Genomic DNA, 13,730 nt, shown 5'->3' with positions numbered 1-13,730 from the left:
CCTCAGAGAGGTCATAGTTGAAGGCGGTCTTGAGCCACTCAATGTTTCTAGCAGCAGTGGCAACTGTCGATGTCCTGCCAAAACCCGGACCTAGAAAGCTGGAACGTGAGTTTTGTGCTTCTCTCGCCCATCGGTGTGACGCTCTATTTACAGTTAGGCGACGCTCTCTCTCTGCAGCCGACTCTGCTTGCCTGGCTCGTTCATGAGCAGATATATCAGCAGTAAGGCGACTCTCTCTCTCTCTGCAGCCGACTCCGCTTGCCTGGCTCTTTCATGAGCAGATATATCAGCAGTAAAACGACTCTCTCTCTGCAGCCGACTCTGCTTGCATGCCTCTTTCATGAGCACATATATCAGCAGTAAGATGACTCTTTTTTTCTCTCTCTCTCTCTCTCTCTCTCTCTCTCTCTCTCTCTCTCTCTCTCTCTCTCTCTCTCTCTCTCTCTCTCTCTCTCTCTCTCTCTCTCTCTCTCTCTCTCTCTCTCTCTCTCTCTCTCTCTCTCTCTCTCTCTCTCTCTCTCTCTCTCTCTCTCTCTCTCTCTCTCTCTCTCTCTCTCTCTCTCTCTCTCTCTCTCTCTCTCTCTCTCTCTCTCTCTCTCTCTCTCTCTCTCTCTCTCTCTCTCTCTCTCTCTCTCTCTCTCTCTCTCTCTCTCTCTCTCTCTCTCTCTCTCTCTCTCTCTCTCTCTCTCTCTCTCTCTCTCTCTCTCTCTCTCTCTGCAGCTGACTCAGCTTGCCTGGCTCTTTCATGAGCAGATCTATCAGCAGTTAGCTGTTGCCTTGCGTGTGCAGTTTGAGAATTCAAATAACAGGAGGAGAATGTGTATGTTTAAAAAATCAACGAATACGAACATTTTTGTATTTTAAAAAACTCTAGCGTTTTTAACCATTAAGCCTTTTGTTACGATTAATATTCCGGCGCACTATTCGAAAACCATTTTTTTTTTTAATACATATCTATTTTTTTTCATTTTTATGGAAAGCCACTTAGCGCATCCTGGAGCTGAATGTCAGGTCTATATGTGTGTAAAGTTTCATCAAGATCGGTTCACTGGTCTCAGAGCTTATTGGTGACAGACAGAAGGACTGCCATTTATATAGTAGATTAGCAGATATATCAGCAGTAAGATGACTCTCTCTATCTCTATCTCTATCTCTATCTCTATCTCTATCTCTATCTCTATCTCTATCTCTATCTCTATCTCTATCTCTCTCTCTGCAGCTGACTCCACTTGCCTGGCTCTTTCATGAGCAGATCGATCAGCAGTTAGCTGTTGCCGTGCGCGTGCAGTACGAGAATTCAAATAACAGGAGAATGTGTATGTTTAAAAGTCAACGAATACGAACATTTTGTATTTCAAAAAACCCTAGCGTTTTTAACCATGAAGCCTTTTGTTATGATTAATACGCTGGCACACTATTCGAAAGCCATTTTTTTTGTCTAATGGAAATTTTATTTATTTTATTTATATATATATGTATTTTTTTTAATATATATATTTTTTCATTTTTATGGAGAGCCACTTAGCGCATCCTGGAGCTGAATGTTAGTTCTATATATGTGTAAAGTTTCATCAAGATCGGTTTACTGGTCTAGAAGCTTATTCGTCACAAAAAAACAGACACAGACAGAAGGACTGCCATTTATATAGTGTGTATGTATGTATGTATATATATATATATATATATATATGTATTATGTGATACCGGTCGTCCGTCCGTCCGTCTGTCTGTCCGTTCATTCCTGTCCGCACTCTAACTCTCAAAGTTTTAAACTTTCACGTTTCATATTTGGTACATAGGTACAGACTGTGGAGACGGTGTGTTGCAACATACGTTCGTCATCTAAAGTGGTTGCCATGGCAACCAGGATGCTGTTTTCCATGTCGTAGCACAATTCTGTATATACCTTCTTGTTCTTCATAAATTGACGTGTTTGAATATATAATTGTGTGTGCGTGTGTGTGTGACAGAGACTTTTTCGGGCGTATATTGTGCTCACTTGCGCTCTTGTTTATTTTGTTGGCGTTTGAGCAGGATATCTCAAACGTTGTGAACAGGTTGGGTGTTTGACACGGACAAATTGATTAGGTTTTGGTAAAGATCCGAATCTGGATACTGTAATTTTTGGGTCGCTGAAATAGGTGACCCTTATTGTCAGTAATTCTATCTGTTTGGATGTTTGTTAGTTTGTCATCAGCATAATTGGTAGTAAACTTGGGCGGATTTTGACCAAACTCGGGTGGTAGGTACATCTTATGACCTAGTGCTTTGGAAATTGTGATGGTTTCTTGGGACGCTTTGGTTCCCTAGCAACAATCGAAAAACCTTCAAAATCGGTACCGTTCACGCGAAATCAATTCCGAAAGCCATCATCCCACGTCGGGTTATGAAATTTGGCACGAATTATCTACAGGTGATGCTCTATCAAATATATTCCGGTTTTTGTGATGTATGGAATACTTTACCCGCAGCACCCCCTACAATTAGGGTATGCGCGAAAATTGGCGAAAGTTGAAGGCCCCTTAGCGACCAAGTGAGTGCATTGATACGAATGAAACTTTGCAGGTTCATGGTACTCAATGAGTACGACAACTTTGCCTCAGGACATATTGACCGATTTCGCTAAGGTCAGGGGTCAAAGGTCAATTAGTGCAAAAATCGATAATATGCGAGAACTGGAGGTGCCTTTGCGCCAAATGCTACTCCTCCTCGGGTTATGGTCATGAAAATTCACACTAATCGTCTGGAATACATTGTGCACAAACGATCGAGCTGGATTTTCGATTTAGATCTTTGTTCACCCACAGCACCCCCTCGAACTTTGGGGATTTCCTATTTCAAACCGCATTTTTGGTATTTTTCATTCAAATGGCTACTGAGTCGTTATCAGCAGATGGAACTGGATGAGATTTGATATGCATAATCTTAAGGGAATCATAATTGCGGATAGGGAATCATAATTCCCTATCCACGATATTACGTCCATTTTGCTCTATATCTTATGGTTTCCATGCTCGGTGACCTATCGCCGCCTACCAGCTTGTTTAATGATTCTTCACCATTCAGAGATGGGGCCAAAAACGATATACAGCACGATATCTCAAATTTATTGACGGATTCAGACGAAACTTTGTGGACAAGTTCGGTGTATGACGAGGACAAATTGATTTGATTTTGGTGAAGATCCGAATTTGAATCCGGATCTGGATCGGAGAATTTTGTAAAATATATATATATATATATTTTTTTTTTTACGTGATTCTTCACCATTGAGAGATGGGGCCAAAATGATATGTAGCATGATATCTGAAAAAGTTATGGACTAGTTATGACAAAGCAAGGAGAATGAGTTGGTTATGTGACAAGAACAAGCCGAGTAGATTTTGATTAAGGTCCGGATCCAGATCGGGCCTATCTGTGGGATACAAAACCTAAATTGTTTAGGCTGTTGGAGGTGTGTGCTCTTTTGAGTGTCTTTCTAGTTCCCTGCACTTTCCTATGACTGTGCAAAGCATAGGTCAATGAAAATGATAATCCCAGAAGATTCTTAACAATATAATATTGTGGTATTTAAATGTATAAACAGGTTGATGGACTTTATACCCTGTACACACTCTCAGATACATCACACAAGAGGGCCACAAGCTAGATGTCGGTGCACCTCGCCCTCCAGCTACCGTCACCAATGCTGTGTCTTGGCGCTCTGAAGGGATTAAGTACCGCAAGAATGAGGTCTTCCTCGATGTAATAGAGTCTGTAAATCTGCTGGTATGTTGTTGTTTTTTTAGGGGGGGAGGTTTATTCTAAGTTTTTTTTTTTATTTTTTTTTTTATTTTTTGCGATGCACAAACAGTAGCAGTCTTCTTTAAATGATGTCAACCGCTTTCAATTGGAATTCCTTTTTATGACTATTTTTGATTGAAGCTCAGCTATACTTGCTCTACTTTCTTGACACTATAATGGAAATGGCCCATTATAAATGTAGACATGGGCTGTAAGATATTTTGCCCTATTAACATAACCTACTGTCTGTGCACAGGTCAGTGCCAATGGAAACGTTCTACGCAGTGAGATTGTGGGCTCCATCAAGATGCGTGTCTTTTTATCTGGCATGCCTGAACTACGCCTCGGCCTCAACGACAAAGTTCTCTTTGAGAATACTGGGCGTAAGCTCCCACAAACTCTTCCAAAATAGAAGCATAGGCTATAATATCTTAAAATCAGACGAAGGTGTTGGAAACAACTTTAACCTTCTATATATCAGATTATACGAAATGCCTGGTGTTGGCGCAGTGGTTAGGGCAGCGGCTTGGGATCCAAAAGGTCCTGAGTTCAAGCCCCGTTGGACCACTGAATTATTACACCAGGGGGTTGACTCAGCCTGTCATCCTTCCGAGGTCGGCGAAATGAGTACCAGTGTACTGGGCCGGTGTATACCCCGGTTAAAATAGGTGTACCATATCCCTGTGTCATAAGAGACGACCAGGGTTGCGTCAGGAAGGGCATCCGGCGTAAAACATGTGCCAAATCACTATGCGGATCATACGGATGATCCGCTGTGGCGACCCCTAACGGGAGCAGCTGAAAGAAGAAGAAGAAGAAGAAGAAGAAGATATCACATTATACGAAGAGAATGGGCGAAACATTTTGAAGCAAAGTATGGCAGATCATGAGTCACCAGTGAAGCACTGAAGCCATTGGAGCTGTTCGTGTGTGTGTGTGTGTGTGTGTGTGTGTGTGTGTGTGTGTGTGTGTGTGTGTGTGTGTGTGTGTGTGTGTGTGTGTGTGTGTGTGTGTGTGTGTGTGTGTGTGTGTGTGTGTGTGTGTGTGTGTGTCCATAACTCCAAAACCGTGAAACCTTGCACCCTGAAACTTTGCATGCATACGAAGGGAAATTCAAGGAAGTGCATGAGTAAAAATTGGTTGTTTTGGTGAATTAAAACACCCCTTTTGAAGATAGTTAATGGCCTTATTTAATTACTTCCTTTGTCAGACTCATTCTCAGCCACCTCGCTCTCCCTCAAGGCAAATTCTTGGTTACTTTGCTGGGGTCTTAATTCGCCATTTTTTTGGCCTGCTCAACCAACCATACCTTGGTTTAGAACAGGCCGCAATGATTTCTGAACGATTGTTTTTTTTTTTCTCTCTCTTTCCTCACTCATTATCGAATGCCTGATTATCATACCTACGAATCTCTGGATACATTGCAATGCTCATAAACACCCGGAGATGCCAGCATTCATGGCTTTATTTCATTTCCCCCACAAGCCATAACCTCGAATCTCTTAAACTAAAACGAATCACAAAATTTACGCTCCAGAATTCAACTTGGCAGCACTTCCTACTGCGAAAGAAAAGTGTCTAATTCGGACATAGTTTGATATTTTGGGTGTCTCCAAGAGGTGTGTGTTTAATATGACGACTTGGCGATTGCTCATCGCTCGCCAAGCCAGCCCTTCCTTAACCGTTTTGTTGGAGTGCTTAAGCCACTTCGTGAGTACTCTACAATATTCGCACTGTCACTGAATACTGTATGTCGATCGATTTTGAACAATGCTCAGGGGCCACTTGCCTGTGTTGGCCCCGTGTTGTTCTGCAGTGTTATTTGGCAGTTGCTAGCTCCCTCAAAATGCGCCTTTTTTACGCCACATTTCCCCTTTTTATATGATCTTCTTTCATGATACGACCCGTCACTTCAGCATAAATAAATGAAGCACTTCGTTAACATCACGGCAGGAAAGCTGAAAGGTATGCACGCTCGCTCTAAGTTGTCTAAGCTGGGTAAAAAATCCTAACCCATCTATACACTGTCATCCTGGTGTTTCATAGGCAGGGTGATTCATCAATGTGTGCCATCAAACTGGATGTCACATCTCCCTGAATCCCCCCTTTTCCTCCATCCCCTGTTTTCTCTTTCTCTCTCCCTGTCTCCCCCCCCACCCCTCACTCACTCTCAGTCTCTCCCCCTCACCGTCACCCCTTATGCACTCTTCCACCTCTCTTTCTCTCTCTCTCTCTCATCTCCCTCTTCTCCCTGCTTTTCCACCCCTCCCATACTGTTAAGGGGACTGTTAAGGACTGACTGTTTAGTTTTGAATTTGCGAGATGTATACCTTGGTTTCAATGCTCCCGCCTGGTTTAATTTATTGAACCCAGCAGTTAAAAAGAAAATGTTTCTGTTTGAGCGCATTTATCGCCCTCCCCTTCCCCTTACACTGCCTTCCCTTTCCCTCCCTTCCCGAGCCCGCGCTGCCCTCCCAGCCTCGCGCTGCCCACCGCCATCTCGCACTGCCCACCTGCCGCCCCCCTCATGCTGCCCGCCCGCCCATCCCCCCCATGCTGCCCGCCCGCCTGCCCGCCCATCCCCTCGCGCCGCCTCCTGCCTGCTCGCCGCCCCCCTCGCGCTGCCCGCCTGCCCTCGCGCCACCTGCCTGACCGCCTCCTGCCTGCCCGCCGCCGCCCTCACGCTGCCTGCTTGCCCGCCCACCTCACAACGCCTGCCTGCCCTCCCTCGCGCCACCTGCCTGCCTGCCCTCCCTCGTGCCGCCTGCCTACCCGCTGTCAGTCAACAGTACTGTCAGCACTGTTGACATCATATTTAATGAGTAAGATATAAGGTTCACTTGAGTGACCTAGCAGTATTGGTGGTGGAGGTTTTGCACTCTCCCGAGTGCTCCCCCTCTAGTTGTGTATGTGTTTGCGCGTCGTGTGGACAGTTTGTGTTGCTGTGAGTGGGTGTGCATGCTTTGCAGCAGGGAGAGTGAGGTGTTGTTCGAAGGTATGTGGAAGTCGCTTGATGAAAGTCATGTTTAGTTCACTTAACTAAAGTTGTTGGAGTCAGGTTTATTTATTTATTTTTTAACACCATAACAGAGGCTTGACATAAAACTGGATGTGGCAGGAATTTGGAATCTGGCCTGAGTGCTGGTGATAACTCTTCTTCACAAGACACACCGTGGTATCCTTCACAACTTCGAACAACCAGTGCTGGCAGACAGGTCCTCTGGCTTAGTGTCCATACGATGGACGGCACACACATTGATGCCTCGCTCTGCATCTGAAACACCATAATATGAGAGTTTATATCTGGGCCAAGATTCAAATACGAGTGTGCACACCTCCAAGCTATCCTGCCATCCCTGCTGCAATCACATACAGTACTAATCTTGATTAGTAGTTGGCATAATTGATGAGAAGCCGATAGCCGGTCTTCAGATGCCCCATTTTCATATTTTGAGTATGATGCAGCACCACCACTAAGATAGATTTGCAACATGAAGGATAGTATTATTATTTTAAAATTATTGCTGTTTTATAAATTTTTGATGATGTTTATAAGAAGTGAATTTGAGATGTCCTCTTCACTTACCAAGGAGGGAAAAGCAAAGCGGTGGAGCTTGAGGATGTGAAGTTCCACCAGTGTGTGCGCCTCTCTCGTTTTGAGAATGATCGGACGATCTCATTCATTCCACCAGATGGGGAGTTTGAATTGATGTCTTATCGTCTGAACACTCACGTAAGATTATATATCTTTCTAGATTGTCTTGGTTTAGGTGTAAGATATTGTTAATCGTGGAGTAATCTCCATTCAGGTTGAGTCAAACGTTTCTGAAATTATTTGGCTTTCTCGACTCGTTCAAAGCCAATTTGGTAGACAAGTAGATTAACATTTGAAGAATTTTTTTTTGTTGTTTGTTGCAGGTGAAGCCTTTGATTTGGATTGAGTCAGTCATTGAGAAGCACTTGCACAGCCGAGTGGAGATCATGATTAAGGTATGCCTGCTTAAGCTATAGGGTTCGGTTGAGCAAACGTGATGTACAGTGCTCATGATTACTGCACATTTGCAATTGCTAAAATTTTGGATGATCTGATGCATTCAGAATCTAGAAAGTATACTTTTTACAGTACAGTAGTGTTTAACTGTTCAAACTTGGATAATTACCTCCACCACCGAACGTCGACAAAGGTTATGTTTTCATCCTTGTTACTTGCAAAATCATGTCATGCGGTCTGGCAGCCATATTTGATTGAAGGGAAAATCTTTGAAAATCTTCGTAGGAGAAACCGCTTCACTGATCAATGCAAAATTTAATGAATTGATCAACAACCTGTGGGACATATGGTTTGATAAAGATGATGTGGTCGAGCAGCCATATTGGATCAAAGAAAAAACAAAAACAACCAAAAAAAACAACACTTTGCACCAAGTCCTTCTCAAGACTGCAGGGTAAGTACTCCATGAATACCATCGAGTTTGATGATGTCATAGGTGGCTTCATTATGATGTCATAATTGCGTACATTGAATTATTTGTCCGATCAGTATGAAAATGTTTGAGGGTAATCTCGAGCTAAATTGGATTGGGGGGGGGGGGGTGGATGACATCATCGGTCACGTGGTTTGGCAGCCATATTGTTTTTCGCATAAAAACCTTCAGAAATCTTCATCTCCGAAACAGCTGAGCAGATCGAGGCGAAACTTTACAAGTATGATCGCTTATCCAGGAGGAACAAAAAGTTCACCGAAGACATCATAGGTCACATTGCTTAGCAGCCATATTGGATTTACGCTAAAACCTTTAAAAATCATCTTCAGAACAGCCAGACAGATTGAGGGGAAACTTCACACACATGTTCCCCAAATCTTGGGGATACCAGGTTGTTCACGAATAAATAACAGCTCACATTGTTTGGCAGCCATATTTGATTGCATGAAAATCTTTTAAAAATTATTTCTCTTGAACCGCTTTATTAATTGATATGAAACATCGCAATTATGATGTAGTAGTCAAGGGGAATATATGTTTTAAATTTCAACCTAATTGGACGCATGGTTTGGCAGCGAGAATTATTTAATATTTTGATTTTAGGTTCAAGGATTTAAATTAAACTTTGGTAAAAGTAAGTATAATTATGTAATTATGTGGGAGGAGGCGTATCTGGTGACGTGGAAGAATGCCCTTCTCATTTTCCACCATGCTCAGTCAAAATGTGTGTGCCGTCCACACCACCGCCAGTGTGTGCCGTCCACACAATCAATGTGTGTGCCGTCGTGTGCAATGTCAAAAATAATATATATATATATATATATATATATATATATATATATATATATATATATATATATATATATATATATATATATATATATATATATATATATATATATATATAGTTACGAATTCGCTCCCGCCGGCGTGTGAACAGTCGCTTTAGCCAATGGCGGCCATCTCGCCCACCGAACGGACAATTCAGTCACGAGTATCCGGAACAACGCCGGAAACCAGTCACGGGTGTGCTCCAAGCGCACAGCACGGCCAAGTCAACACTCTACCCACGCATGACAGGGTCAATTGCTGAATTATCGATATACCTAAGTATTCGCTCGGGCAGACCACTGAGAGACCGTACCTCAGCGAGGTCTGCTTGGACACGAACCGCTAAAGCGGTTCGTTCCGTTCTGGGATAACCGAGTGGTGTATTATCGCGAGACCTCGCTGGACCCAATTCTTTTATTGGCTATTAAAAAGCCCACTAAATTCCGAGAGCAATACGGCAGTTCAATGGGGAAAGAGGACACAACAAACGGGTTAACATTTAAACACACACATTTATTCGCATACGTATGCAGTCAGGTATGCAAAACACTAACATGCACGTATAAAGGAAAGCAATGGAATTGGCGGGAAGGGAAAAGACGCGAGCAAGACAAAGCACTACAACCGTCTATTATTTATTATTCACAAGCACTTCACAACAGTTCTACTTGAGGGACATGGCGCCACAAACACACATACAAAAACCCAGAAAAGAAAGAAAGAGAACGTGACGGTGTGGTGATTTCTTGGGGCTCCGTCCTCCTTCACCCGACCTCGCGCTCGTACCACCCTCACGGTTCTCTCTCCTCACGCCTATCTTCCGACCTCGATCCCGTTCTCGTCACGACCGACCCCGAGAGATATATATATATATATATATATATATATATATATATATATATATATATATATATATATATATATATATATATATATATATATATATATATATATATATATATATATATATATATATATATATATATATATATATATATATAGACGGAGAGACAGACACAGATATATTTTCTCCTCAGCACTCGCGTTCCTGGTGACGACTCTCCCACTCTTTTTCTCCGCGCTCGCGTTCCTCTTTTTTTTTATACCCACGCCCCGCCCCTTCTCAACTCCCACCCTTCCTTCCAGAACACGCGGGAAACTTCCAGAAGGAAGCGTTTTCCCGCCAAAAATCGGGGATGCTCGCACCGTTGCCTGCTTCATTGCTTGGGTTGGGTTTTCACCCTTGTCCCTTGCAGGGTGAAATCCACCGCGTTTGTCAGCGAAGATGCCATTCGTTGGTGGGGAAGGGGAAACGGGGATCACCTGCTTTCCCTCGACGAAGGCCAGGCCTCTGGCAACCGTGCTGAGGTGGAAATGCGGTGGTGGTATGGTTGGCGTTTTGTGGTGGTCTTGGTGGTGTGGCTGGCGTTTGTGGTGGTCGGGAGGGTGGTGTGGCTGGCGTTTGTAGTGGTAGTGAGGGTGGTGTGGTTGTTGTGAAGGCGGCTGTTCGTTGTCTGTGGGGATGTTGGCGGTTGACGAGAAGGTGGTTGTGGTGATCATGGTTGTTGTGGTTGGTGGCGCTTTGCGGTGTTGAAGGTGAGGCGATGTTATTCGGGTGGGGGAGATGCGGTTTAGGAGATGGTGGGGAGATGTCGTTGTTATGAAGGCGGTGTGGAGAGGGTGGTTGGTGGTTGACATGGTGGCTGGTGAGTGGTGTGGAGAAGGTGGTTGGTGGGTGGCATGGTGGAGAAGGTGGTTGGTAGGTGGCGTGGTGGAGAAGGTGGTTGGTGGCTGGCGTTGCGGTTGGTCCAAAATAACGATAGTAAAGAAAAAAGGCTAACTCAAAGATCACAGCCCGGGTGACACGAATAAATCCCATTGAACAATGGTGGGGAAATCTAACTGAACACAGACTTATCGGCATAACTGAACTAAGGACCTATATGGTGTTCTGCGAATTTCCACAGCCGTAACACTACCCCTCCCCTTTTTACAGACTCGTCCCAAGTCGTCGAATTTTCGTGTGCCATCATGTGTAAGTTTCCCCTCGTACGTTTTATCTTCGGATCCCTGAGTGCGACATTTAGTGTACTTGTGTCCCAAAAATAAATAACCTACGGGCTGAGTAACTAACTAAACAAACCCACTCATACAGATGACTTAAATAAATTGCCGGCGCTACGACAAACATGCAGGGGGAAGCAAAACCATGTACATTTTTAACTTAGCCTTATAATTTTACACAACACCATGGCCCAGGACTGATGGACTCTGTGGGAAAAGAAAAGCACATAGCAATGTCATCCCACAGGCCATTTCGTGAAACAGGCAGCCAGGCTACCCAAATGCAGGTGACAGGGAATGTGGCCAGCTGCTCAAACGCAGTCCTAGGCCTCCCCCCGTGAACTGAGTGCAGTGAATACAAAACTGTGCACGGGCTGCACCAATGCAGTCTCCATGTGCGGCTGCCTGCAAGGCAGTCCCTGCAGAACACTGAATGGGCACTGACGCAAGCACACACAAGCAATGAACGGTGAATGGATGGATGGACAACATGGTGCACGGGCCGCCAATGCAGTCCCGTGATGCGGCTGCCTACAGGGCAGTCCCTGCAGAACGCGCGATGATCCTGGTGCACGTGGTGATGGAAAAATGGGGCAAATGCAACAAAAAAGGCGAGCAGGAATGGGGTCAAGGCAAAAGCAGGCAGACAAGGCATGGCAAGGCAAAACAAGGCCGTTGTAGAAAAACAGCCAGCAGATGAACTGACCGGCATAGGCCTTGTAGCAAAACAGCCGGCAGATGAACTGACCGGCACAGGCCTTGTAGCAAAACAGCCGGCAGATGAACTGACCGGCACAGGCATTGTAGCAAAACAGCCGGCAGATGAACTGACCGGCACAGGCCTTGTAGCAAAACAGCCGGCAGATGAACTGACCGGCACAGGCATTGTAGCAAAACAGCCGGCAGATGAACTGACCGGCACAGGCCTTGTAGCAAAACAGCCGGCAGATGAACTGACCGGCACAGGCCTTGCAGCAAAACAGCCGGCAGATGAAGCTGGCCGGCCTCTTGTCTTGTACTGGAGGTTCGTGGGAGGGAGTGCGGTGGTGCTGGCCACTCGGAAGGCGGGCTCGGACCTACCCTACTGTCTCCCTCCCAACCTATCGCCTTTGCCTGTCGCTGTCCATACCCACCCCCTTAGTTTGCAAAACAAATTTAGCCCCAACTTATTTTTTTGTTTAATTTTATTTTTTTATTGTCCCTATAAATTCGTCTCCCTAACCCCCTTTATCGTCTTTGTCCGGCTAACCTATTCTGTCACCTAGCCTATTCCCAACCCCTACGTTCCTTTCCCGGAGGGGAATAAGGGAGAGCTGGCGTCCTGTGTCGAGGCCCAATCCAAGCCTCAGAATGGCCTCCTCAGATTTCAGCGATCGACTTACCCAAGGTGAGTCCAGCGGCCCACAACGAGAGTGAAGGGATGGATGGTGCGTAGCGGTACATCTCCTAACTACCCTAACATTTATTACTCCTAAACTACCCCGGGGCTTTCCAAAAGCGCCTCTCGCTTAAACTGCTGGTTCAACAAACCAAGATTCCTGTCGCCTGTGTTGGTGTCCTCACAATTTCCGGCCTCGCCCTCGAATTTTCCCTCGTGCCCTCGCACGGTTTCGTGGCTGGGACGCGTGGCTCCCTTGGCAGGAACTACCCTCTGCCGATTCTCAAACTATGGCACCCCCGGGCCCTGCAACTGCCTCCGAGCTGACCAGCTCCCTAAACACTGGGGAGTGCCCTCCATGGCTACTCCCCTGAAACGCTCACGTGGCAGGCTGGCGCCCCGGGCCCCTTCCCTGGTTACCCGTGCCCACTGCACTGCCCACGCAGCCAATGGGGCCCTGCATCATGCAGGCCCACCCGTGCCCACCACACTATCCCGGCCCTCCATGAACCCTTGGCCTACAGCGGCCGACGTGCCCGGGGTACCCACTAAGCGATACTCACCGTTCGCAGCCCGTCAACAGGGCTCCTGCACCCCCCCCCCCCAAACGGGTTTCGAGTCTATGTTCCCACCAACAACAAAACGACCTCCATTTTGTCAATTTGACTAACCCACTAACTCGCATTACACTGACCCCGGGGTCCCTTGGGTGGGAGTCACTCCTCCCCCCAATCACTCATCGCACCATGCATTCCACATTCACTCCATTCACTCAGGCCCGCTGGCCTCTCTCATTCACCAAGTACATTTTCCACTTCATTTCTCACACATCGCTGATCACTGCCATTCTTCTCACTGCATCCCCTAACTACCTTGTCATCCCTTAAACTAGTAGCACATTCCATTTAACTCTACGTAGCTAAGCTACGTCCCCACGACACATCCAAAGTCTGTCACTGTCTCCAAATCCAAAACTCTATTTCCCATCCGAAATCTAAACTGAATCCCTCCACCAAATCCATTCCACGGGCCCCATGAGGACTTATCCCTGCCCCATGAAGCCGGTCTAGCCAAGCTAACCTTTCCCCCTAACTAGTTCCATCCTGTGCCCGGGTCAGGGGGGTCTTCAACCCCTTGCCTGGGAATCCTGTTCACCCGAAGCGAGGCTTGCTTTTTCTTTTTCTTTTTTT

General features: G+C 45.6%; 2 protein-coding genes across 3 annotated transcripts in view; one reads left to right on the top strand and one right to left on the bottom strand.

The window, feature by feature from the left end:
• Positions 1-13,730, bottom strand: part of LOC147031992 (zinc-regulated GTPase metalloprotein activator 1-like) — a 453,248-nt gene that overhangs the window by 29,228 nt on the left and 410,290 nt on the right. The gene's annotated exons all lie outside the window — the stretch shown is intronic.
• LOC147031996 (AP-1 complex subunit mu-1) overlaps positions 1-13,730 on the top strand; it is a 138,846-nt gene that overhangs the window by 101,794 nt on the left and 23,322 nt on the right. For both annotated transcript variants that reach the window (XM_085869247.1, XM_085869246.1), the window contains 4 exons: positions 3,621-3,768; positions 4,040-4,166; positions 7,374-7,516; positions 7,702-7,773. In XM_085869247.1, coding sequence (XP_085725373.1) covers positions 3,621-3,768; positions 4,040-4,166; positions 7,374-7,516; positions 7,702-7,773 — 490 coding nt within the window. The remainder of the gene's footprint in view (positions 1-3,620; positions 3,769-4,039; positions 4,167-7,373; positions 7,517-7,701; positions 7,774-13,730) is intronic.

Source organism: Eptatretus burgeri, chromosome 2 (assembly GCF_056783735.1).
Source record: "Eptatretus burgeri isolate ZD-2024b chromosome 2, Ebu_testis_v1, whole genome shotgun sequence".
In the NCBI taxonomy this organism is placed as follows: Eukaryota; Metazoa; Chordata; class Myxini; order Myxiniformes; family Myxinidae; genus Eptatretus; species Eptatretus burgeri.
The sequence above is the reverse complement of the archived record's forward strand: the minus strand, read 5'-3'. Positions and strand labels throughout refer to the sequence as shown.